Source organism: Sycon ciliatum, chromosome 4, assembly GCF_964019385.1.
Source record: "Sycon ciliatum chromosome 4, ocSycCili1.1, whole genome shotgun sequence".
Classification (NCBI taxonomy): Eukaryota; Metazoa; Porifera; class Calcarea; order Leucosolenida; family Sycettidae; genus Sycon; species Sycon ciliatum.
In genome coordinates this window covers 37,254,210-37,281,889 of record NC_088646.1, presented here as the reverse complement: position 1 = coordinate 37,281,889, position 27,680 = coordinate 37,254,210, and the positions used below count along the sequence as shown (strand labels likewise).

General features: G+C 47.1%; 3 protein-coding genes across 3 annotated transcripts; 1 reads left to right on the top strand and 2 right to left on the bottom strand.

The window, feature by feature from the left end:
- Positions 1–1,200: 1,200 nt before the first annotated feature.
- Positions 1,201–11,012, bottom strand: LOC135815980 (uncharacterized). The gene is made up of 6 exons (XM_065329337.1): positions 10,790–11,012; positions 5,450–5,581; positions 4,355–4,444; positions 3,593–3,783; positions 3,010–3,108; positions 1,201–1,804 (listed from the first exon to the last, which is right to left on the bottom strand). The coding sequence occupies exons 1-6, from the start codon at positions 10,905–10,907 to the stop codon at positions 1,784–1,786; spliced, it is 651 nt and encodes a 216-aa protein (XP_065185409.1). The 5' UTR covers positions 10,908–11,012; the 3' UTR covers positions 1,201–1,783.
- Positions 11,013–11,545: 533 nt separating this feature from the next.
- Positions 11,546–19,050, top strand: LOC135815978 (uncharacterized). Its single transcript, XM_065329335.1, has 5 exons — positions 11,546–11,910; positions 12,623–12,813; positions 13,242–14,066; positions 17,193–17,251; positions 17,818–19,050. Exons 1-5 carry the CDS (start codon positions 11,645–11,647, stop codon positions 18,109–18,111), a joined length of 1,635 nt encoding a protein of 544 aa, XP_065185407.1. The 5' UTR covers positions 11,546–11,644; the 3' UTR covers positions 18,112–19,050.
- A 687-nt stretch (positions 19,051–19,737) lies between these two features.
- LOC135815979 (uncharacterized) lies at positions 19,738–24,409 on the bottom strand. The gene is made up of 3 exons (XM_065329336.1): positions 23,941–24,409; positions 22,333–23,010; positions 19,738–21,223 (listed from the first exon to the last, which is right to left on the bottom strand). Exons 1-3 carry the CDS (start codon positions 24,001–24,003, stop codon positions 20,390–20,392), a joined length of 1,575 nt encoding a protein of 524 aa, XP_065185408.1. The 5' UTR covers positions 24,004–24,409; the 3' UTR covers positions 19,738–20,389.
- Between the last annotated feature and the right edge of the window lie 3,271 nt (positions 24,410–27,680).

Here is a 27,680-nt window from a genome sequence, read left to right as displayed (position 1 = left end):
CGAAATGGTCAGCGTTGACTCCAGTCTGCAATTTTAGCAGCACAACAACCTGTCCCCTTGGAAAAACGCGATTCCGCGGCAAATTTCGCAGAAATTGTCATCATCCGCGGAAATCACGGAATCCACACTATTGCCCGCGGAATTTGAATTTTTTAGGATAAATTAGTAAAATTACTACTCAGAAAGCAGCAGAAAAACTACTTTGCGATCGGTTTGAGCACATTATGCTCTTGCGAGTGTAGGTGAGTGCAGAATCTCCAAGATTCTTCACTCTCATTCAGTTTGTGACTGCAAACGATAGTGTGAAAAGTACTCCTTCATGCAAGGAGGGTGAAAAACTTGCAGAAAGTGCCGCTGATTTTTGATTTTACCACAGAAAATGCCGCAGAAAACCCCCCTTTTCCCCCGCGGAATTTGCCGCAGAATATTGAATTATTGGCCGCGTTTTTCCAAAGGGACAGAACAACATTGTAGGAACTGCTACTACTTGTACATGACATCAAGAGTCCATAATCCCATCTTCTCTTGATAGCATAATTGTGTAACTTAGCAAGGCGTCGGGGCAACTTTATGGCTTTTACACAGCTTCGCACTTTACTCTTAGATGTGACTCGAGACATTTATAATCTTGCGGGAACATTGGTGATGCTGGCGCTGTAACTTGTGGCCTGCTTTTCCAACTCGGACCCCTGTCTCGCACTAACCTACTCAGTACTTTGTAGCCTATAGTATAGTACAGGCTACTGGCATGTAAAGCTATGTCACTTGTGCGAACAGTAAAACTCCCCAGATCTGGACGTCCCTAATCCGGGCACGTTCGTCTACCAGGCACCTTTTTGACCCCTCTTTTAAATGACTTTTCAAAGAAGAACGGCCCCAAAACAAGTCATATTATTAAATGGGCATAACATCTTTACTTGCATGCAGTATGTATGTACGGTCTGAGTTACGGGCAGTGCTCGATCCCAACCCGCCCGGATCTGGGCAGTTTTTACTGTGTACGCTTACACGTGATCGTACCAAGAGTTGGAAGACTGGCAAGGGTAGTCTTGTCTCTTGATGACACCAACTCCAAGAGTCCATAACCCCCAGGTGTTAGGTACTCTTGATGACACCAAGAGTCCACATACACGTATTTGGTGCATAACTAATTTTGTTCGTGAAAATGCATGGACTTGCCCGTAGCTTTTCAACCAGCCGTTCCACATCACAACAGTTACTTACGCAGTTATGACAATTAGGATTGGCTTAATCAAAAGGCTTACTTTAAAAATGGTCCAATTGGCAGTCGATCTCTGCCGTGTAACAGTCTGGCCGGGCCTAACAGCTAATCACCATGTGCGAATGCGCCATCACTGGCATTAGCGATCATGTGGTATGCAGCTCAGCACACACATGGATGGGCACACCAATATCGGGAGATGAGACTCATCAAGATCAGTTGTATTCATCAAAGAGAGGGGAAAAAAGGCTACATCATTAATAATTATTTATACAGACCATGGCAGTCATTTTTCGCTGGACAGAGTATGCATAAGTATATACAGAAAGCAGGATTAATGTACAGTAAGCAGAGCAGAAAGCAGGATAAATGTACAGTAAGCAGAGCAACTTTAAATATTTATAATAGTCACTGGGACTGGGTAGGGTGACCGCAAAGCAATCTACAGCAAGATAAATGTACAGCGTTTCAGAAAGCATAGCAAATATTTACAGCAAAGGCCGCGGTGGAAGAGCAAAGACATGCTATGGCCATGACGGATTGGTTGTTTCAGGAGAACTATCAGTCATCCCCGCCCAATACCTGCATAACCATACATGCACACACAGACACGCACAAAACATATGAAAGAAAAACACAAAATCCTAAAATTATGCGCATACCGTAAAGTCTTGTATAAAAGCCGCACTTGAATAGAAGCCGCAATTTTGGGCCCATCAAATCACACATAAGCCTGGTTTTAGTGTTGACATACATAGAAATACCTGTCTTGTATAGAAGCCTGTCTCATTATAGAAGCCTGCAAAATTTCACCAAGAAAGTCATAGAAGCCGCGGCTTTTATACAAGACTTTACGGTAAGTATGCGGGCATTATGCACGAGTTATCTGTACAACTTTAGCATGCAGTTTCATGCAAGTATACGTCTTAGGCTGTGTTTACATGAAGCGTTTCGACCCGGGTCAGATTTCAACCTGCCATGTACACAAAGTGAATGGCGCGTTTACATGACGCATTGCGCTTGACCCGGGTTGATTTCAACCCTCCCCCCCCCCCCCCAAGGGGAGGGTTGAAATCAACCCGGGTCAAGAAAATCGTACAAACATACTTCTGTGCGTATTTCGCGCCAGGTTTGAACAGCACTGCAGATGCAAATTTCGAGCGAACGGATTCACGTGACCATACAGGACTGTAGAAGTGGACTTTTGGCGGCATATCAATATTCGACCCGGGTCAACTGTCTTCATGTAAACGCTCACCTCTTTTGTCTATCGTACAGACGTTCAACCCGGGCGGAACTCGCACGGGTTGAAAATTCTCATGTAAACACAGCCTTACACACTCATGGACTTTGTAGTGCATTTTCAACATCATGACTGTACTCTTTCTTGTACATTGCGGAAAATTGCGCATCCGCGGAATGTGGGTACAGATTACTAGTACTATACACAGAAGACTGTGTGCTACACTACAGTGGTGAACAAAGAAATCCGACTCACGAGACGAAAGCAGCGACCGAGGCTGATGCGGCTCCCGGATGGGTTTTTGGACCATGCATGATGTAATAGAAGAGGAAACGCGGCGCTACTTTTGACTGGCCGGTCGGGTTTCCTTGGCCACGACTGTACCAAACAGGAAACGTGCACCGCATGGGGAAGATGCAGACTCTGGGGTCACACCAGAGCATCATAATTCTTCCATACTGTGTGCGCTGCTAAATATAGGTCATCTTGCCGTGTGATGAATAAAATTTGCTCTACACCAGGGCTCAGCTTTGTCACTACTCACCTTGTAAATGTTACTTTTCCGGCGTTTCGGCGCAGCGGCAGGTTGCTTGTATGTCCAAGCAGACGCAGCAGCAGCAGCTTCTGCCAGACTGGGTGTATCCTGCAGTAAACAAGAATCGTGAGATTCATGACAAAGGTGACGAGAATAATGGCAGCAGAAGCAGTAGCAAAAGCCATCACCAGTGATTAATTCGCAGTACGGAATATGATATTCAGTCTGGATGTGGACTACTTTGAAGTATGTACAACAAAGGTGACATGCGGTCCAAGTACTCTTTTCATGTACACGTACACAGTTCAGTTTAGTCTCTTCGTACGTACGCCTTATCAATCTTATCCCCTGCAGCACAGGGTTTATCAAGCACAGGCATGCCTCTCAAAGTTAGCATTGTAAGCCAATTGATATGTGACAGGATGCATGGCTGCTACAGTTGGTGCAGCATGGTAACCGACGGCAGTGCACAGTGCAGTTATTCACTACGCTGAATCAGTCTGGTTCGCAGCAATGTTGGGCGTACAACTTATATTGCGTTTACCATTTTTTCGGACCATTCGAAGCAGACATGCAAGCAGAAAGCTCTCACCTTGTCGGCACATACTCTATGTCCCTCCTCATGACCTTCATCAGCCTCTTCCCGCTTGCGCTTCAGCTTTCTTCCGATAATTGCTGCAAGAGCCTTGCCCTTGTCCCGGCTCTGCACATACACTTCGTTTTCGCGCTTCGCTTGGCTGATTTCCACATATGCTTGCTTTTGTGCAGTTGCCTTCCGATACCCTACACACAGCATACATGTCAAAAACAAGTAAAGAGCAGAGAGTTACTTGCTGGACTCTGGCCAGGCCTTAGTGCAGTGTGAATGCTCCACCGGAGGAGCCGTGGCATACAGCTGCATTCTTCCCAGGTAAAGTGAGAGATGGATGATGAAATGCACTGTGAAGGAAGAAAGAAGTGACAGAAGAAAGATGAACTGTGTGTCCATGCTCGGTCCCAGAGGACACGGCAACCAGTGTATGCACACCTCAACTGGATTGCTGTCATGGCCAGCATCCAGGATAAACACCCATTTAGTGATGCAATGAATAGAAGCACGACTCAACCAGGTCTTCTGCTACGTAATGACAGCTCAATAATAGACACTACGGCTGCTTATGTGCACCGGCTATGATGTAATTCAGGAAATTAGTCGGAACAGACACCTATGAGGAAGCTGAACCGTCTCTGGTTTCTATGTACTCTTGCCTTTCACTTTCAGGCAGTCATACATTCTAAACGAACAATACTGCTGGACCCAAAGATTTAATTTCCCGTCACGCAAACAAGGATATCAGCTGACAGATATACCCACCGATCTTCGCGCTCAAGTCACTCCACCGAAATTTGCTTAGATATTTTATATTCCAGAGGTCATCGTAGTACATGCTACGTTTCTTGCCACCTGTGCACGGGGAACACAATAGAAAAACAAGAGAACGTAAACGCACAATACGTGTGTGGGGTAACGTTAGATGACAGCATCGCACTACGGGTCTGCTCTTCGTGCACCCAACTGCAACTATGCAGATTTCTTAAAAACCTAGTTATCCCCCCCCCCCCCCCCCCCCCACACACACACACCATGTACACGCCCCACACAACTGGCAAAGCCATGTGAATCCCCCCCTCCCCATGCACACCTGGTCTACACCACACGGAGTACATCGGAATAGGACGACCAAGACAGGTATCTACGCACACCCTACACTTGCTGGGGTAACCAGTATAGACAGCACGCTGCTTTGATAGAAGCATACACTAAAAAAATAGATGCACTGGTACCATGAAGTGAAATTGGAGTTACTTTACCAACCGGCCTCGGCAACTGGGAACCCAGAGCCAATAGACATACCAACAACCTCAGCCATGAATGCTATTCACACACACACGCACACGTGCACACACACACACACACACACACACAATCTTTGGCTGCACCAGGGAAGATGTTGCTCCTTGAACGGTGGCCATTATGGTATGATGGAGCAGAAACCGTGCAACGCTGGGCTACCCCATCGTCGCTTGCAGTGCGCTATGTTATCCGCTTCATGACTGTGCACTGAGTGCAAGGAACAATGTACTTCATTACCAAACAAACACATGGCTACACAAGAATGGTCGGCTCCAGCTGGTCAGCAACATAGCACCATCTTGGCCAATAAAACCAGCAGAGATGTGATTCGGTTGGATACCTACAGCAATGTGGCTGCTAACATCCACAACTCCAAATCAGTACAGTGAACATGACAAACTATTGCAGTAGAGATTGAGAATGCTTTCAGATTACTGGCACATGTACGCACATGATCTGCTGATACTCCAAATAGAAACGTGTGCTTCCCCGACTACAAAGGAGAAGAAAAACATGTGCAGTGTGTACTGACCGAGATTTGCTGCCAACACTTACCTATTTGCGTAGTGTTCAAAGTGGCAGCAACAGCCTTCGCAACTCTCTTGTCCTTAAACTCCACCCATCCCTCAAGGTAGCGGATCTTCTTTGATCCACCCTCCTTTACACGTCTCTTTCTGAACTTCTCATCTACAAAATTAATGTACCACACAAAGAAAATGGAATATGCCATGAGCGCTATGCGCATACTAATTTCCAGCTCATTGCTAACTACCAGAAGCTATTAGGCGATGTCAACATCTTCATCACATTTTCACCAAATGGTCACATATAATGAGTCATACATTGCCAAAACGTGTATATTCAATGAAGTGTGGGAGATCATTGTCAGAACCCACCAGCAAGCATAGTAGAATACTGAAAATTCAAATACTGTACAAGCAGAAATATTCGTCTGGAATTTAATTTCGTCTTTTTCGTCCAACGAGCTGTTGGACTAAATTAAATGCCGGACTAATATTGATTTAATCGACGCGGAGACAACAATTTTATAATAGCTATAAAGAGAACAAATTCTGCTGTCATCGCCACACTACAACAAAGTCATGAAGGTTTACCAAAATCGATTTTCTTGTCACAATCATCAGTGGAAAGCCGTGACTGAAGAATAACCATACTAAATCAATGATTTATATACATTCAATAATGTGTTACAAGAACAAAACAAAGTGCTAAAATAGAATGAGGGAAGGTGAGACAATAGAAGTGAAGTGAGAGCTAAGTGCAACAGGGGTGAGGAACTAATTACAACGCTAGAACTGTGTAGTGAGACAAACAATCATGCTGTGCACCTACGAAAACAATCTTAACGCAACTACATGTTTCTTCTGCTTACAAAGATCAGGCTTATGCAAACGAATACAAACAGCCTCAAGTACTTTCAACTGACTAGCGTACCGTGCACGACAAAGAACAGAAAAACTAAAATCATCATACACCTGCAAACACTTAGGGTGAGACAACAGATGAAGAAAAACGGCAGACTTCTTACGATCACAATCACCATCCGATTCCTCGTCTCCACCAACCGCAACCTCGTCCCCCGTCTCATCTTCCAACTCGTCCTCAGTGTCGTCCTCCGTGTCATTCTCCTCATCAACACCGATCGGTCCCAGGCTCGCTTCATGTTGCTGAACCTCTGTTCGTTGACTCCTCCTTTGATCTTGATGGTAATTTGTTACCATTGTTGTTGTTGTCATTGTTGTTGTTAAATCTTCTGTTCCCAGTGTCTTCGCCGGTGCTTGACATCCAGTACTGTAATAATTCCTTGAATAATTAGCCGTTGATCGTCTAGGTCTTTGAATGTTGATCGTGTTGTTTTTTCTGTTGAATTCCGTTTCCTTCAGCCTTCTTTCTTCTTGTTCATGTTCAGTGCTTACCTCATCCATATTTGCCCGTGCCAGCGACACCACAGACTCAGCCCCAGCACTGCCGATGACAGATGCAGGTGGCGGTTCTGGGGGAGGCAACGGCAACAATGGCGATGGGGGCATTACCTCATCGCAGCGTCCACTTTGGTCTTGAGCTGGATGTTGTTGTGGTGTACTCTCTTGTGTTGTTATGGTGCATTGTGTTGTGGTGACAATGTGCACATTATCCATCTCCACGGCTCTCGATACGGGTAATGGAGGCACTATTGCCGTCGACGGCAATGGTGCTAACGATGGCTGTGATCGAGGGTTCTTAGGTGGCCTGCTGCGTTTGGGTCGCAGTGCCCGTGCCGAGCCAGTCAGCATGTGCAGTGGGACGACACTGAGGACGAGTTGGAAGATGAGACGGGGGACGAGGTTGCGGTTGGTGGAGACGAGGAATCGGATGGTGATTGTGATCGTAAGAAGTCTGCCGTTTTTCTTCATCTGTTGTCTCACCCTAAGTGTTTGCAGGTGTATGATGATTTTAGTTTTTCTGTTCTTTGTCGTGCACGGTACGCTAGTCAGTTGAAAGTACTTGAGGCTGTTTGTATTCGTTTGCATAAGCCTGATCTTTGTAAGCAGAAGAAACATGCAGTTGCGTTAAGATTGTTTTCGTAGGTGCACAGCATGATTGTTTGTCTCACTACACAGTTCTAGCGTTGTAATTAGTTCCTCACCCCTGTTGCACTTAGCTCTCACTTCACTTCTATTGTCTCACCTTCCCTCATTCTATTTTAGCACTTTGTTTTGTTCTCGTATAGGGGTGAAACAATTATACCGAGTACTCGAGTACTCGCTCGGTTTTTTCAAAAATAATCGTCTCGGAATAAAATCAGAGTACTCGTTCATACATGGTACATGCATTTACTACAGAAATCTGCAGTTTCAGGGCAGCAGTGGGCAGATGGTGATGTGCAGACTGTGTGGTGAACATTTGTTCACGAGTAGAGAGAGCCCAAATGACCCACCAACCAATATACCCGAGAAAAATGACTGCTACTCGGTTCAATCAGGGTTGTATCATGTTATTTTAAAGCCCTTGGTGTGCAATTTTTAGGAGATGAAAAATACTCGAATACTCGAATATTCGATCGGAGAAAATCAGAGTACTCGAACTCGGGATCCCAGTGCCAACTTTCACCCCTATTCTCGTAACACATTATTGAATGTATATAAATCATTGATTTAGCATGGTTATTCTTCAGTCACGGCTTTCCACTGATGATTGTGACAAGAAAATCGATTTTGGTAAACCTTCATGACTTTGTTGTAGTGTGGCGATGACAGCAGAATTTGTTCTCTTTATAGCTAATATTGATTTGCCCAGCTTTTCAATACACTCTTATGATCCATGGACGAAATTTACAACCGGACGAACTCCCTTTCTTTGGAGTTGGACGAAATTATTGACCGACGAAATTTTCTGCTTATACAGTATGGTGTAATTCGAAGGTCTTGCTCATTTCGAACATCTTCCGTGCGATTGCAAGCTGAGCGGACGTCTCCATCATGGAACTATTCTTGGTCCGGTGAAGCCTATATATAGGCTTTGCTTGCATGCGAGGCGCTGTGACGTTGTACGCACTGCTTTCTATAGCAGCTTAAAATGGCTGCCACCTCACGGGTGGTCCAAGGAAAGCAGCTGAAGAAAAATTCATGAAGCACTGGTTTTTTCTTGTCAGGCGGTGGTTTTAGGTTTTCACGTCACTCATTCCATTCAAGCCAGTGATAGGCTTTGGATTATGATAATGGAGGAGAGTACTTTCGAGGAACCAGCAGGCACTAGCAGCGACGTTGAGTGTGCCACAGATAATAGACACCCTTAGCAAACAACGGCAACGCTATTTTTTTACGGTACTCGTACCTTGATCACCCAGATAGGGTTGAAGCCGCAGAGTAAAAACGTTATTGGGGCTGATTTATTGTTGTGACAAACGGTACGTTTTAGTCCAAATAGTGTGTGGAGCGTACCCATGTCACCTCGTATCGCGTATATGGCACCATAAATGGTTGTACTGCACGAATTAAAAGCTATACTCATGGCAACAGTGTACTAAAATTAGCGTGCATCTTGCTAAAGGTCGAACCCAAATCTCGGTATTTTTCCCCTTACGGTAATACCGTTACATAACGTTTTTTTGCTAAGGGTGTCTACTGTCGACGACAGTGAAGCTGAGGATGACCAAATTGAAGACTCCCCAGCAGCTACAGGTGTTGGTGGTGCTGAACCACGAGGTTGACGAATTCGAGCAATAGAACAAGGATGGTTCTGCCGGACCCCCTGGTACGGATGCCGGCGGCTGGACGTGCACGTGCACAGTACTGTCCCCGGGGAAAATCGCGATTCCGCGGCCGCGTCCCCCCCCCCCCCGCGTATTTTGCGATTTTAAAAGACCGCGTTTTCCGCGCGATTTTTGAACTTTTTTGTTGCACTACACGCGACGTACACACAGTGCACTGTTCGGTCAGCAACGTCTCGTCGTGGCGGCTTTGTACTCAAATTAGGCACCGGCGGATTATGCTCGAATAGGTGGCAGATTCAGCTCGAAAAGCAGTGAAATTGGCAGAACCATACAAACCTTATGGCAGGGCAGTTCCTCGAATTCTGCTCCAATTCTTTATCCACACACCAAACATGCATGAAACTTACCAGAAAAAGTACCGAATTCTGCCCATTTTTCTGCCGGCATTATCCGCCAAGACCTACCAGTAGTAACCCTAGTTTTCCAGTAGTATACCGGGGAAACCGGTATGATTTCACTACATACTCACTGAAAATTGCCTCATATCAACTGCAAACTTGCCGCATATTTACCGCAAATTCACCGCAAATGATGCCATATTTACCCGCAAATTACACCGCAAATTTTGGGATTTTTCCCGTGATTTTCCCCGGGGACAGACAGCATTCGTAGATAGCTTGTCCCGCTCCGTCAATGGTGGGATCACCTCGTCACCGACAGGCCTACGCACGGGTATTTCACCAACCCTAGCAAGTCTGTCCTCCTAGTCAAACCCGACAAGCTCGAGGCAGCTGAAACAATCTTTGCTGACACAGGGGTAGCGATCACGACAGGTCGCTATCCTCTAGGATCTGATCTTGTATCTGAGCAGCATGTGAGGGAATTTGGACCTCCAAATTGAGAACCTGGTCGTAGGAGTTCCGCACGCTATCTGGCTTTGCCCGTTCCCAGCCTCAAGCTGCGTGTTGTTCACTTGTAGACAACCTGCAACACCGATGGTCTGTTCTATGACGGGTCCCTTTCAGGGTGGTGCGCAACTGTTGGCACCAACCCTGAAGACCATCCTCCACCGAGAACTCACCCCCTCCTCTCACTGGGCAGACGGCGCCTAGAGATAGTGCGCACACCTTGCATGTGTTCCGCACCAGCAAGAATGAGTTCAGCCTAATCATTGGCCTGGCAGAAGAGAAGGGAACACGTCGTATTGTGAAAGTTGAGGCAAGCTCGACTTCTGCGATCAGCCATTGCGACGGTGGTGTGGACTGCGCGATGAGTGCGATTGGGGGATTTCCCTGATTCGTGGCCATCGCATAGCGCATCGTATTGCAAACTGCTTCTGTGAATGGGAAATATCTGAGCTCTCAAATCTGGCTTAGGTCAAATTCTGGCCCACAACCTATTTCTTCACCTTGATTTTTGCATACGTCATTTGCGCACATAGTATATTGGCAGATTCCATACACAATTACGATCAAGGCTTTCAATTGTACAAAAAAATAGCCAACCCATTGTCCTAGTCAGAGTAAAAATGTAATTTCCGAGTTGACTCGGAACTTAAAAGTACCGAGGCAGTGCTTTGTGTACCCCTTGGGAACTTAAAAGTGGGTAGATCTTGTACGGATAATAGGGATACAAGGCAAATTCAATACAGTCGATTCTAGTAACTCAAAAGATAGACATACCTTCAGGCTGCATAAATACTCGGCCAAGTTCGCCGTGCGCCGAGAAAATATGCTTTATTTTCTGTGGCTTCATAAACGGTGGAGGGCGATTCAAGTAAATAATGCCTGGCTCCGGCATTTTACTGCACAGCAAAGCGAAAGGCAAAGAGCTGAAGCAAGAACTAACAGGGTAGCAACAGCACCACTGATCTGGCCAAAGCCTGAAACTACTAGTAACTAATTACTTCAAGTTCAACTCAACACACTGATACATGTTGTATACAATAATTATTACAAGTGAAAAATGAAAGATGAACAAAAGTAAACTTTGACTGTGACGTAGCCCACGTGGTGACGTCGTCCACGTGGTGACGTCATGATCATGACACTACTACTGTCATGTACATGTAGGACATACACGAGTCCCTGAATGATCCTGATCTACATGACATCAGATTTTTTTTAGATGACTTCACATGTTCATACTGCATGCAACTCACTGTAATTACATGTAACCAAGAGTACATAACCACGGGGGGTTATGTACTCTTGATGTAACTGAATCCATAGTCGACGAGTCTCATACTAGACAGACCGATATCGCCGATCGGCCCTAGCGATCAGGTGACAGAACGATGAGAACGGTGATCACGTGATGCGGCGTAGCACCCCGGAGTACAAAGGTTAGCCCAGGGTACCGAAAGGTCATGGTTCACTCCTCACTTCAGTCAGTAGCAGCTGCGGGCTGTGGGCTTGCCTTGCAAGAACGGCAGACTTTCCAGGAGTCGAATCCTTGTCGGAGAAGACTATGATTACGTCCTTTGGTTTCCCTGCTTGTATTCTACCTTACTTACCTGCTTACTTATTTACTGAAACATGATGGCGACAGCAGTCGAAGATGGCAACTGCAAGATGTGCGAGGACAGAGAAAGGATCTGGAAGCGAAGCTTTGTTCTTGATGTAAACTCTGCATTGGATCAAGAGGATAACCGTGCGCTGAAAGCCCTCTCCGTGTCGCCTGACTTTGCAGTTGTCGTGTCGTCTGTCGATGGGGATGGTTGGACACTCCTGCACAAAGTCGTTGGGCAGCAATTGGAAAGCAGCGCTGAGTTTTTGCTCAAGAGCGGAGCTAATCCCAACAAGTAAGACACGTGATGGCTTTGTGCTCACCCCTAGTGCATAGAAACTTGATCTAGGAGTGTCGAGCTCTGATTTCACATTCACTTCACGTGACGGAGAAGGATAGCCAGCAGATCGACACTTTATCAGTGAAATCTACTGATCCATGCAGATGATTGGAGACCAAAGAAGAAGGAGAATAAACAATAATAAGAGGATGAAAAAGTGTTTTAACTCCGAGTTTCACGGACTAAGCGATCATCAAGCGAAGAAGGAGAATATGTCATCAAGCGAAGAAGGAGAATAAGTCATCAAGCGAAGAAGGAGAATAAGTTGGCTGCTACTGACTACCGCAGGTGTTTGCTTATCCGCATAAACCATGTACTGGTATATGCACATACATGTACACTATCATTTCCAGTAGGTATGGTCGGAGCCAATAGTCCGAGCAAATCCCTGAGGCCGCATTTTCAAGCCACACACGCCCATACTCGAGAATACTTTTCACAGCGAACATGACGCCAACCCCGAGTAATATGTTGGGATTTTCTGGTACTGACTATACATATACATGATACATCCCTTTTGCATATTCTGCTTGATCTACTTGTGTGTGTATGTGTGTGTGTCTGTGTGTGTGCCGGTGTGTGTGTGTGTGTGTGTGTGTGCCGGTGTGTGTGTGTGTGCGTGCATGCATGCGTGTGTACGTGCACGTGTGTGTGTGTGTGTTGGCAGAGTCAATCACTCTGGACATACAGCTATGCATGTAGCTTGCTCAACAGGCCATCAGAAAATCATCAACAAGTTGGTGCGAGCGGGTGGCACCTTGTCTAAACCAGCGGATACATGCGGCCACACGCCACTGGATTATGGGCCGTGGAGTGTGACGTCAAAGTACGCTCTGGTGCAGGATGGAAGTCATGCAGGTAACATGTAGTGTTGTGTACCCTAGCTTATGCTGTCACTTCAATCAGCTGTGTGGTGGATACTAGGCTAAATTTAGTGGCGGTCAATTCATCAGCCTTGCAAGCTGTTGAATGGTGAAATTCCAGCACAAGTTGCTATGTCTAACACAGCTGTTCGCTATCATCGCCTCCGCAATGGGCATGTCTGAGTCTGAGTTTATGCAGGAGCTCAACCCTGCAGTTGAGTTACTTGTGTAATGAACCTACAATGTAGCTACGACTCTCGCGTATGTCACTGTGTGTGTGTGTGTTTGTGTGTGTACATGTGCGTGTCTGTGTCCGTGTCTGTGTGGGTAGGTGTGTGAAAATGCAACAGTGCCATAATATGGCATGATAAGAATGCTATCTATTGGATTCTGTTGGGCTACTATGTGCTGACTCACCTGCAGATGGGCCAATTATCAAACCATGCCAAGACGTCCTCCACCTATCTGTCCCTATACTCGACACGAGACGAGATTACTCATACAGTTTACTGCGGAAAGGTAGATTGGGACGGTACCAGTCAACAGATGCACTGATTAAGCACGGCAAAGAAAACGAGGCCAACTCAGCTACCACCAATAAGACGAAGAAGAAACTGCTTCGCAAGCCGCTGCAGCAGAAGAACTCCAGCAAGTCGTTGCCACAGGATCCAACACCTCCCAGTCCTAATTCACAGCAAGACATCGACAATGTTCTACAGGATAGAAGCAACAGTCCAGGTCGTTTCCGACTGCGACCCAAGAGAAGCCTTCATCAAGTGGTTAGCACAATTCGTGGCTGGAAAACTCCCACTGATCAGACTAATTCAACGGACAGCGATGAAAACCTTGGAAGTGCACCGAGCTACACGTGGAGAAACGAAGGGTCCCATTTCTCCAGCCCAGATTCAACCACCTTACCGACTATCACAGAAGAGTGTGGAGCTGGCAATGGCGGTGCCTGCAATGATGCCTCAACCCCGGATGAAAATCCTGAGCAACAAGGAATCACACTGAGAGCTCAAGAGGAACATGTTGCCCGGCACTTGCCGCACAACCCTGAAGGCTCCTCCGATTTAGCTGGCCTGGTGGAAACATCGAACGATTGTGCCGGAGTGCCACCTCCACCATCTCCTGACGATGGCAACACACTCCACACTGGCACCATTGAGGGAGAGATGTTATCAAATTCTAGTGGACTCATCATGAAAATCAGTGATGGCACTCCGATCAGCTTACCAAGTGATGAAGGTAAGACTGCTTTGCAGTGGATACTGCCATAGCATGTAATCCCCAGGGTAATTTCACTTCATTTGTGTCGCAGTCTCTCTTACAGACTAGTTCAAATCCATCATGTTATACTTGATGACCTTTAGCCACCAAAGCCGAAGGGCAATTGACATGCTCACCGATGCTTCAGTGCATGTACTCTGCTTGTGTTGTGCGTAGCTTACTGTATGACGTGTTAGTGTAAATACCCTTGCCAGGGTTCTAGCCAACTCATCACAACCACGCGCTCTTCAGCCGAACCATACAGACACCAGCAAGGACACTTCCGTTGAGAGATAATATTGCTCCACGCCTCTAGACAGCTGTTTCGCTCCCTGTCGGAGCTCATCAGTAGAGGATGATAATGATGATAATGGAGGAATGATCATTCTTATACACCAGAAATGGCGCAAGTGCGCGCTTTCCACATAATATCAATGGCATATGCAAGCTGCTAAAATGGTAAAGTGTGAGAACAGTGATAAATAATCATAGTACGCGCTCATTGGTGGAGAAACACACCACACAAGCGACGAAAATCTTACTCGGAATCATCAGTACTGATGCCAATGGAAAGTACATGTATGTTGTTTATTATTATGATGTTGCAACATCATAATAATCATTGCAACATCATAATAATAAACAACATACATGTACTTTCCATTGGCATCAGTATTCCGAGTAAGATTTTCGTCGCTTGTGTGGTGTGTTTCTCCACCAATGAGCGCGTACTATGATTATTTATCGCTGTTCTCACACTTTACCATTTTAGCAGCTTGCATATGCCATTGATATTATGTGGAAAGCGCGCACTTGCGCCATTTCTGGTGTATAAGAATGATCATTCCTCCATTATCATCATTATCATCCTCTACTGATGAGCTCCGACAGGGAGCGAAACAGCTGTCTAGAGGCGTGGAGCAATATTATCTCTCAACGGAAGTGTCCTTGCTGGTGTCTGTATGGTTCGGCTGAAGAGCGCGTGGTTGTGATGAGTTGGGAATGCAATGAATTGAAAATATGGCCGAAAGCTCTGTCGCAATATTTAGTTCTGAAGGGTTCTAGCCAGGGAAAAAATTGTAGGGGTGGGGGGGGGGGGCAGGGGAAACAAACAGTTCATCCAATTTTCCACTATTGCCTTTGCATTGCAATAGATGTAGCGACTTCAGCGGTATTTTTGTAAATGAAGTTGCTTGCGCCCACATGGAACACATGCTTCCTGCCGAACTTATACTTGACACTTGACTGACTGACGGCTGGCATCCGGAGCACATCGCAACCTTCCACTCGGCAAACCTGCAAATACCGCTGAAGTCGCTACATGGGGAGGGGGAGGCACTGTACACAATGCTAGGGCTACAGGATATGACGGCATACACAATGCTAAGCCAAGGAAAGGGGAAGGCATACACAACGCTAAGCCAAGGACAGGGGAAGGCACACACAATGCTAGGGCTAAAGAAGAGGAAGGATTACACAATGGTAGGGCTTCACGGAAGGGAGAAGGCATATGCAATGCTAGAGCTAAAGAAGAGACATTATTGTGGTGATAATATCATTACACAACCTCTCCACCAACCTGCAAGAGAGAAACCAGGTAGGCTTGTAACGGAATCACAGCCATTCCGTTCCCCGGGACGCAGGACACAAAGGACAAAACTGGTTTGTATTACATTATTTATATTGACAAGACGGAAATGGAGACAACACTCAAAAGGACGAACAAGAAGACTGACAAAAGGACTCTCGACTACAAAATCGCGCATGCTCATATCACACATGCACGCGACTAGACGAGACAGTTTGGGGAATGCCATCACACAGGAAAACAACACATCATTTTACAACACCTGCCCCCTTGATGACATTCCACAAAATAATAAACCGACACCACGTTCCACATGCACAACAGCAAAAGGAACCACAGCAAAACAGAAAAACCAAAACCAACCAACAGCTTACATTGTAGCACAACAAAACTGGGCCACGACACAGGGCCAAACCAAGACACAAGAGCCGACGCTCTCAACTCAGGCACACAAGGCCAATCGAAACACGAGAGCCAAAGCTCCAACAAATAACAACCTGCGCGCAGCAGCGCAAAATAAATCTACAACGCAAATTAATGCAGAACAGAACGACGAGAAGAGCGACATACCGACAACCAAACTCAACAACACAGCAACCAACCGAACAGCGAGAGAAACACGATCAGACAACACAGCGAGCAAAACAACAACAAGACGAACAACAAAGGACGACACACAGTCGGTGATGCCAGACTCATCCACTGGCCTCTGGCGAGCCACGGCCACACGCTCCATGCGGTACCTGCCGTCCCAGGCTCCAGTCCCCAGCTTCTGCCGGTCCACCACCTTCTCTGCCTCCTCTCCGCGTCGTCTTCCGCTTCCACCACCTCCTCATCTCTCCTGATCACCTCCATCCCCACGCTTACTATTATTTGTTGACGACGACGAACAGACTCATGACAAACTTACTCATCCTCTGCGTCCCGGGTTTCGGCACCACGTTGTAACGGAATCACAGCCATTCCGTTCCCCGGGACGCAGGACACAAAGGACAAGACTGGTTTGTATTACATTATTTATATTGACAAGACGGAAATGGAGACAACACTCAAAAGGACGAACAAGAAGACTGACAAAAGGACTCTCGACTACAAAATCGCGCATGCTCATATCACACATGCACGCGACTAGACGAGACAGTTTGGGGAATGCCATCACACAGGAAAACAACACATCATTTTACAACAGGCTAGACATGTCTGAGTCCACGCCACATGGGCAGGAGGGGGGGGGGGGGGCATACACAATGCTAGACTAGAGCTACAATTACTAGAATCATTTGTTTGTTTGTATTCTTTATTTACAGTGGGAAGTCCAAAACAACCCCTAGCCTAATAACAATGGTCCCACATGGGCAGGAGGGGGGGGGGGGGGCATACACAATGCTAGACTAGAGCTATAATTACTAGAATGGTTATGATGAATATCATTAGGAGACAGTCTTGTTCCACTGTAATGGCATCAGTAGGAGGTCTACCGGTGATTAACACATGTGAATGTTCTTTTGTTCCCACAGACGCTTCTCCTATGGATTTGAGTATTATTGCACATCCGGGCAGCAACTTGCTGAATGAGGTAAGTGTTCTATGAATCGCCTATGCATCCCCTTTTTATCTATCTGGTGACGCCATAAGACAAATTTCTTGAAACCAGAAATGTCGAGTAGCTTTGACTTGAGTGAGTGTGATTGCCTCCGGGGCCAGCTACTACATCTGTCATGGTCTATTTGATTCATACATGTACAATGCGATAACGTTTCATCCACACAGTCAGTTGTAACTTGGCACTGATATGCAGAGGCGGTGGGCCTTAAAAAACCTGCTAGAGTGTACCAGGGGCGTCGGACACGCTACGGTCACTACGGTATTGACCGTACCACTATTTGCCGCAAGTACCCCGTGAATCAATAAAATGCACTGATTTGGGCTCTAAATTTTCAAAAATTTCCACCCCTCCCTCACGCGTAAATTGTTCTTCAGATAGCTGACCGTACCACACTAAATTACCTTCCGACGCCCCTGTGTAAGATAAATATTGTATGACGTACCTCGCAGCACTTCTATCTTGAAGCACAGTAGAGTATTCATGATTACAACTGTGTGCATGTACATGCTATGATCCATCTGGTAATTTTCCTGCAGAGTGATGAGGCGGAAGAGCAGCAGTCTGTGGGCAACTGCATAACGCCAGAGGGAGGCATCGACGGCATGTCCGATGACATTGAGAATGTCAGAGTGCCCAACGTCAACATTGAGCGCATGTTCGGAGAGCCTACTCCACGTCGCATCATGCCACTAGGCACGGTGACCAACACCATACACGATACCGACATGCACAAGGCAAAGCACACAAGCAAGCCTGTGATCGACGGCGATAGTAATCCAGAAGAGGATGAGACGCTTGTAAGGGTTCTGGCACAAGCAAATTTCATCTGATTGCATGCACACAGGTCAAAAGCAAGCACATGATTGATGGTAATCATAATCCAGGAGAAGATAATAATTTGTGAAGATCCTCGCAGAAGCAAGTCTCACCGAACTGTAATGTATCTCGTGGCATGGGTTCTCACCGGATCAAATTTCTTCAGCGCATCCTAACATTAGCGCCAGCAAGTACTCTAAAAGCCTATGACTGCGACTGGCCGGTAGCCTCAGCACTGCTTCACTTCATTACAGGATATGCTACGTTATAATATTCAAATTCCTCTTTGTGGTCTGGAGTATGTACCACACCTGTGTTCTCTCGGAATTACGCTCTGTACAAATATCAGGACTACTGGTGTACCATGAAATCGCTAGTGCGTAACCTGTTGCACACAGCAACTGTGCAACTTCCATTTGAAGCAATGCTGTACTAATGTGTAAGCTTGATGTGCTGGCAAAAGACAAAGCTATCAGCCAGACCGATTCTGACATGTTGAGCACATCATTATGATGATTATTGTATTTCAGATCACATGGAATATGTACAGTCATGTACTTGGCTGCTTTGTACCACCACACAACCATAATTATAAACCTGCTCTCGCCTTTCTATCTTCCGTGCAATGCCTGTCGAAGTTTTTTTGCAGCCTGTCGGTTCTGTGTCCAAGAAGCCTGTAGTTATTTAGTAGGTGCTTGTCCACATGCATGTACAAAATCATTGTGCATGTTATTGCGCAATATCTTGTACAAGGCTGCGAACATTGTATTTCACTCCTTGCTGCGCAATGATCAGTAACACTACATAACCGCTGTGACGTATACAAGCAAAAGTACATGCTGGTTACTGTGGGCTGATGAGAGCTAGGTCCTGGCAGGATCGCTCTGCACGGCATGCTGCACACATCGTGTTTTATTATTGAATTATTCATGTACCAAAACACTTGAATCAAAACTGTTGAGTGTTGTAAAGGGACTGAGACCGCAGTCTACTAAAAATGGAGATCCCTAAAAAACATGCCACAAGATTATGGCAATAGTAGTGCGTTACTTTGTACTCCTCTGTCTTCGCAAGCCAATAAAGCCCACACATCTTCACTATAATCAAAATGCCATAGCCATTCATTTGGATATAGCTGCTAGCGTATACCAACGACAAACATGCAAGTGTGTTAAAGACATACCGTATTTTCCCGATTATAAGACACCTTTACGTCTTACATTTCGAGCAAGAAAAGTGGGACCAAAGGTTCATTGTTATCCGTAGTCAACACTAACCTGCAATTACATGTATAGCGGCAAGATACTATTGAGTCCAAATGTGCAACAGTCAGCACCAAACTGTCTGATGTGACATTGACATTCAACGACCTGATGTCTCGGCTGCAGAAGCAGGCTTCAAACTTGGAAGGGTAAACTTTATCCGCAGTCTAAGAAGTGGGAGTCGACCTACCCAGTGCCACCACCCTCCAATGAGAAAGAAGAGTTTCTGTGATCTGTTGATGTGTTAGTATTGCTTGGTCGGGTGAACAAGTTTTGAAAACCAGAAATTAGACATCCGCACACGGGGGTGGACTGACAATAGTAAAACATAGTCGTCTTGCAGTTTGTGCCGTTTCTTTGGCTCGTACACACGTTGACTCACTCTGAAAGCATTTCTTCACAGCACTACAAGTACACCACTTGTTGCAAGAGTACATAATGCCGGGGATACGTACTCTAAGTCTTTGTCCTAAGAACAGGACGCCTGATGCTACCAAAACTTAATGTTAGTAAGCCAGGGTGCAAGCGCCGCTAAAACTATCATTCAAATCAATGCGTTAAATAGAGTTTGAAAAAGGAGCAGTACCGCCACACGCGTTTAATAAAAAAAGCAGCATTGGCAACAGTGATATCTGGATGTGTGAATAATGATGTGAAATAGACAGTGCTCTAGCAAGCAATGGAAAAAAGGTAATATACGTAGTCGCTAGCACAAATCCGTAATAATACGTAGTGTTGCAACTTAATAGAGGATCATGAATCTGTGAATTCAACTACTTGAACGACGAAACACTGAGAGTCATTTCTTTCAACTGATGAATACAGGCTGAATACGTGGAATGTGGCTATTCAGGGCTATCCGAGGATACTAGTAGTCAAGGCAAAAGCGTGCATCACACCCATACAGTCATGTGCATGCAGAACACAGCTGGGAAAACGGAAGACAAAGAAGGGCATTAGACATGATTGTGTATTAGCCTGGGCAAGGATTAATGGTTGCCAGTTCTGTCTAACGGTGGTTCTTCATTCCTCACAGCTCACTTTCTGGACCATCGGCTTTGGCATGAGCTTCTTCCAAGACGTCGTAGACAGGATTGTGCCAGCCGTGTTTGGCGATCGTTTTCACCTCCTCCTTCTCGCAAATGCTGTCAGCGCTCTCAACCCAGGAATCCAGCGGTGACTTTTTGACATAGTACTCGCCAGTATCCGTCAGTGTCGTCGATACAGACGACTTGGAGCCGCAGTGCTGACCGTACGCCATGCGGCGACGACGCACGTGACGAATGTACAGGACAAATATGACAATGAAGCCACCAACTGCAACGCCGAGGATGCACTTCAGCACCAACAGAGAACGAGTGTGGGGTTCATGATGCTCTCCACCGCCATGGCCCTCTTTGGCCGGGCCGCCGTCCAAACTCTCTCCGTCCTCGCTGCTCTCCTCAGAATCAGCAACTGGCTTCTTTGGCCGCCGGTGTGTCCAACGTGGCCAGTCAGGAAAGGTGTGATTAACCTTAAGAGGGATTACAGACTGACCGTCGCCTCTTCCATTGCACCTAACGCTGGAGTCGAAATCGACCGAAAGGCCAGCATTATACGCGGCACACGTCAGTGTGCCAAAGTGACGGCAGTGTCGAAAGATCCTCCACGACACATGCTGCTCACGGGACATCTTCTTTGATAAGCCCATGCCCAACCGCAGTTCGGAGCACTGAGATGAGTTGGCCGTAGGTGAACCACATTCGCACATCTCTTCCAGGGAGCAGAAATTGCGCCGCCGTGCACAGCCGCGTAGCTTGGACTTGACGTCCTTGAAGCGCCGCTTCAAGCTCTTCAGGATAGAGGACGGGTCTTTTTTGCATTTCTACGCACAAACAAACCAAGATCCGAGCAAACAATGCCACCTTAGCAATATCATTCACTTCCGATGATACTGTCACCTACTTCTTCAAGTAGATTTAGCACAGACTCGGTAGCACGGCAGTGGCAGCTATTCTAAAGACCATCTCCACGTACCATACGGTAAACCGGGGCACCTTTGCGATCTGGAAACTCGCGCGATTTCCGTGATGGGTGTGAAGTCGCAAAACGTAAAACTGCAGTAACGCACCTAATGAAAACGACTCCACTTGCAAACATTCCCAAGTGCAAATTCCCAAGTGCAAATTCCCAAGTGCAAATTCCCAAGTGCAAATTCCCAAGTGCAAATTCCCAAGTGCAAATTCCCAAGTGCAAATTCCCAAGTGCAAATTCCCAAGTGCAAATTCCCAAGTGCAAATTCCCAAGTGCAAATTCCCAAGTGCAAATTCCCAAGTGCAAATTCCCAAGTGCAAATTCCCAAGTGCAAATTCCCAAGTGCAAATTCCCAAGTGCAAATTCCCAAGTGCAAATTCCCAAGTGCAAATTCCCAAGTGCAAATTGGTCTGTGCTCGCAAATCGTGAACTAAAACTGGCGCAAACGTTTTCCAGTTGACAGCATTACCGTCTGAATATAAGTCGCCTCTTTTTACAATAACTTCGAAGCAGAAAAGCACCCCTGCCCCTCTCTGTCTCTCATACCAGATGCAGCGCACCCCCTTTCCAACCAAAGTACTGTGGCATCAGCGATGTATTACAAAATATTGCTGTGCCTGTATCACACAGGTTTATGGTAAAACCTATAATCATTGATAATAGGCAGGCACAGTGATAAGAGACCATACCACCTGTCCTACAAGACCAGTCATTTCAGTGCACGTACCATACTCCTACACACCCTTTGAGCCCGTGTGGAAAGATCACCTGTCTTAGGGAGACCAGTCATTTCAGGACCCAGACCATGCGGCTGCAGGCATTTACACACCTGTGTTGAAAGACCACCTGTCCTATGAGACCTACACCCATTCTGTGCACCCTGGGGGTGATGGCTGGTAAAACACAGGTTTCACAGCCTGTAGTACCCCGTACAGTTCAAGCATCATCAGCAACACTCACCTTTAGTTGCTTCACAAACAGCGTAACTTGGTCGCACTTGGCCTTGACGTCACCGACCATTATGCTGCGCACGTCGAAATCGGACATGTTGCTTGAACCTCGCAACAGCTTCAAAAAGAACTCACTGTGGCTCTCGTATCTGTGCAGGATGCTCTTCACGGAGGACTTGAGCAATTTCAGCTTACTGGAGCATTGAGGATCCTGGCTGCCCATGCCACCGCGACTCTTGCCGTGTGACTTCGGAGACTTATTGTAGGGTGACGGACGCATCCATGGTGGTGGTGGACGGCGTCTGTCTGGACGGCGTCCGTCTGGTGACCGTGTTGTATTGAGAGTGAGGAATGGGCGTGCATTGCCAAGCACCAATCCAGCACTGCGGTTGTTTGGCAGAGACCTGAAACGTGGACCTCCGCGCCGACCTCCGCGCCGACCTCCCCGGCGGGCTGCCGGCTGGTCCTCTCCGTAGGTTCTGTTCTGTCGGTCGGTGTCAAACGGGGGACGGTGTGCTCGCCGACCACCGGGAGGGCGACGGCCACGTGCTCCGTGCCCCGCTCCACGGCCACCACCACCGCCGCCACGCTGCATGTGCTGGCCTGGTCCTCTCCGCGACCCGGATTCCGGTCGCCCACGGCGATTCTCTTCGTGCGTGTCCGTGTCTGAGTGTTGTCCTGATGTGACCTGCAAATGACAACCACATGGTGACTGTTGTTAGATCCACACTCACACAGTGCACACTCACACAGTGCACAGTCACACTCATACTCACACACTCATACTCACACTCACACAGTCACACTCACACAGTGCACACTCACACACTCACACAGTGTACACAATACTAGTACACTGTACATGTACTGCAGTTCGACTGCAGCAGCAGCAGCACAGCCTCAGCACTACAAACACTGCTGGAGCAGCTCGGCCAGCATGGTGCACGCTAAACAATAATATATTTTTTACGAGACCAGTATTTTGGTTTAATGCTATCACTGAAGGTGACCATGACGTATTGTTGTGCAGCCACGGCTGATCTTCAGACTGTGCACAACTGCAAAATTATACATGTATTCAGAGACTGAGTAACCATGGACTTGGTGCCTACTGCCTAGTACTACTACACTACTAGTACTACTGGCAGTAAACTATTGCGCGAGAGATCCACAGGCGCTAAGACGGGGGCGGGGGCAGGTGGGACTCGACCGAGGCAGGGGGGGGGGGGGGGGGGGGGGGAACGAATCAGGTCGAGTCTGCGGCCGGCCAGAGAGAGCGATCGGTGCTTCTGCCATTACTATTATTAGCTAGTTCTGGGGGGCAAGTTCTGGCCGGACAGGCTGATGGCGGCAGCCGATCGCGCTCAGCTCCGCTAGCACAACCTAGCCCGCAATGGCAGAACTGCTGAAACAAGCGCAGTCGACTGGAGCACCACTGCCCACGCACTGGCACTGCACAAGGAATAGTAGTCTTAGACTTAGGTGGCCATAGCCTAGGCATAGTCTACGCAACAAAGATGACACTACCCAGGCTGTATGTGTGCGCAGCAACAGACTAGTGAAGTGTAGTGAGTTAGTACTGCATAGCACTACAAGTACAAAAAGCAGATCTACGTACCAGCGGGACAGCCATCATAACCACCACCGCCACTAGCAACAAAGGACCAATGGAGTGCGCCATGACTGGCGCTCTAGCCCTCCTTCTTTATCTGCACGCCGAGCGTGTGCAGCTCGACCAAAAACGAAACTGAGCCTGAGGACCAGTGGTGACAGTGCTAGTGATCGATCGCAGCGAGCAAACGGAGGCAATGTACGACCTTCACTCCGGAAAAACTCTTGCAGTCAAAGTCCGGTAATAGCGACTCCAGGACAATCCACAATCTCGCGTTGGCGAGTGAAACTAGCCAGCCGCTCAATAAAGCTATGAGCGACCTTCTGACGAACAAAACCATTTACTAAGTATTATAAAAAAAGATTCTGCTAGCGACTCTAGTCTCTAGACTGCAGCAACTTGACTCTTGTTGATACGTCGTTATCTACTGCTGGTACGAGTGTCCGACGCGGACACTGTTCGTGCCAATCTCAAGCTGGAACAGGGAAGTACGAGCCTAGGGACAGGACAAAGATATCTAGTACAGTAGTAGTAGTACATGTAGTACAGTCATGTAGTATGAGTCGTGTCACGAGCGCGAGCGGCCGAGCGCTCGATCGGTGTAATATAATGCTACAGAATCGATTTACAGAGTCAGAGGCTGTCCGGTGCCGCTCTGTGCTTGTCTGGCTCTTCCCCGACTCACGACATGACAGTCATGTCGACAGGATAGAGTCAGTACAGTCCATTCACTATAAGTTATGATAAGTGTGCACTCTTTTCCATCCAGTCAAAGGGCCATTGACGCATTGTGTATGTGTATGTGTGATTCTACATGTAGGCCGGCGCCAGCCTGACAGGGGAATACCCCACGTGGATGCGTTGAGATGATCAATAGGGCTTGAAAGTGCTACGTCACAGCATAGCAACAATTTCAAAAATTCAAAAACTGGATCCACTTGGATCCAGTTTTTGTGTGGATCCAAGCACATTTCAAGCGGTCTTACTAACGAGTCTTACCCACTGCATGGTGATGTAGCCAGTGAAACTGACTGATTTGGCTACTGGGGGCGGGGTTACAACTGGTGGCGAAATAAAAATCACACCTGCATGCGACATGAGTGGGTTGCTATGCACCCACATACTTAGGCAATAGCAAAGTCACACCTTAGTGGATCCAAAAATAGAAATCTGATGCCAAATTACTACTCCCTGGCCGTTTTGACGTCATCACTTTCAAGCCCTATAATAGGCGATTCACACGACAGGCAAATCCACGTTTGTCAGGTGCCCGCAGGAAGTGAAACGTGAGGCTGCAGTTCACACGGCGGCGGGTGGCGGCCAGAGCTCCCGCGAGTATCCGGTGAGTATACGGCGTTACTGTGGTGATTTGGAATGAGTACCCAAAGACGAAGGCCAAACAACCAGGGTTCAAGACTACCGTACGATAGTACGACCTCACAGCCTCATAACTGTAAAAGTGCCCGCAGATGAGTGCATCCGCGGGCAAAAAGGCCATGGACACTTTTGATTCCCGCGGGCAAATTTTGGTCACCCGCAGGAATATCTCCATGGTGACTTTCCTGTAAACGTGGATTTGCCTGTCGTGTGAATCGCCTATAAGGACTAGGTGCATGACTTCTTCAAAGACAAAGCATCTAGCAGCGACGCATGCAAATGCACGGAAATCAGCCAGCAAAGCGAGCTAAAAAATCAATTTTCCATTTTCTCTCTCAAATTTGGACAGATTTTAATCCGGTTTTTTTAAAAAGGAGCCGCAAGCAAGCGTGCATTCACTTAGAAAAAAATTGCCTTAGGCTGCGTTTACACGACAACGCACGGCCAGTTTTCCGTTTTCAGTCCCGCATTTCTTTTTTCGTTTTCGTACGTTTACACGATCAAAGCCGATCCGAGGTGGTCTCCGTTTGTACCGTTTTCAAGCGTCTACACGAGAGCAAAGGATCCGCCAAAGTTCGTCATGTGCCAAGTGTTGCCGTGGAAGCACCAATCACACTCAAGTAATGGTTGAAAACAGGCACACGACAACACATGTCACATGACGAAAATTGTAAAAACAATTTTTTGGATTGTCGGATCCGTGTAAACGGCCGAAAACGAAACAAACGTGACGGAAAACGAGGCCAGCACACCGTTTCGACTGTTTACACACCCAAATTTATCCGTCAGAACATTTCCGTTTTCAAATTCTTCCACCTTGGCCAGCGTTTTGGTTTTCCTCCGTTTTGGTGTACAACTTTTACGTTTTGCTCCGCGTACCGTGTAAATGAACCATGGATCCGAAAGGATTTCGTTGCGTTTTCGCCCCCAGCGTTGTCGTGTAAACGCAGCCTCAGTCTTGGTAGATCTACGCTTACGCCGCCTAGGCAAGGCAGGCAGGCTACGGTCCTCTACTGCCTGGCTCTAGCTCTCAGCCCTTGCTATGTCTGAACCATCACTCACTCACACATGCACAGCTAGTATTTTTAGTAGTAGATCTACTACAGTAGTAATACTAATACTAATACTATTAGTAATAGGCTGCAATGCTCAACTCGGAATGTTACGGCTGTACTTCTGCACATCGTCGACGCGTCATAACTATTAGTAGTAGTACAGGGGTCCGACCTGGCTTATCCGGTCCTCTTTTATACGGATCCCTCACCATTCGGAAGAAAATCATTGGTCAGTACCGACTTACAGCACACATGATTGTAGGTCATGCATACATACAGTATGATTGTGTGTTCGATTATTCGGTTGAAGTTGAATCGGTTCCCTCGCATATCCGGATATATTTTGTTGAAAACTGATGTGTGCGGTTAAGCGAGGTCTGGCTGTACTTGACTCCAGTGCCCCAGCATTCCTGGAAAGCCCCCCCCCCCCCCCCCCCCAGAACGAGGCCAAGGTCTGCTTTACGCCCCACTTCATGATGCCGAAAAAGAGATATGCCTGTCGTGGGCTCTTCTGTCTGGATTTCATTGACAGATGAGTTGGATCCTTCCATGAGTGTGGAGTTGTTCCACCGGTATGCAAAATAAAGTATTCTGCAGGGAGTCGTAAAATACCCTGCCCCTGGTATTCAACATCTCAGTTTGCGGCCCCATCGCTGGCGTCCAAGGATTTGGCTAAAATCAAAATTTCACCAGCGCCCTACTAGATGGGGATTTGTATGCAAAATTTCACTAAAAGCGCCATTTCGTTCTTATAAAAAGCGCCATTTCGTTCTTATAAAAGCACGGTGAGTCGACTGGTTTTCGTCCGAGAAAGCTGCGATGCAGCGTTCCTCCTTTATTCCCAATCGAACATGGTTGAACAAGCGGTCAGGTGCTCCTGCGTACACCAGTCACCTGGTGACCGTGCCAGCCTAGCGCCTGCAGGGTACCACTTACAGCCTGTTTTGACCTTTTTTGGGTGCACTCCTTTCACTCGAGTTGAATGCGGGTTGAACCTTGGTGTGAAAGTTGTCGCTTGCTGGCGCGGTGACCAGGTGACTTGGGCACGCAGGAGCACGTGACTGCTTGTTCAACCATGTTCGATTGGGAATAAAGGAGGAACGCTGCATCGCAGCTTTCTTGGACCAAAACCAGTCGACTCAGCGTCCAAAAGACTACAACATATGGGCCAATCGCGGTCATACGTGCTTTTATAAGAACGAAATGGCGCTTTTAGTGACATTTTGCGTACAAATCCCCATCTAGTAGGGCGCAGTCACCCAGTTTCGGTGGAAGTGCGCGAGTTCGATTGGGATTAAAGTAGGAAGGAAGCGT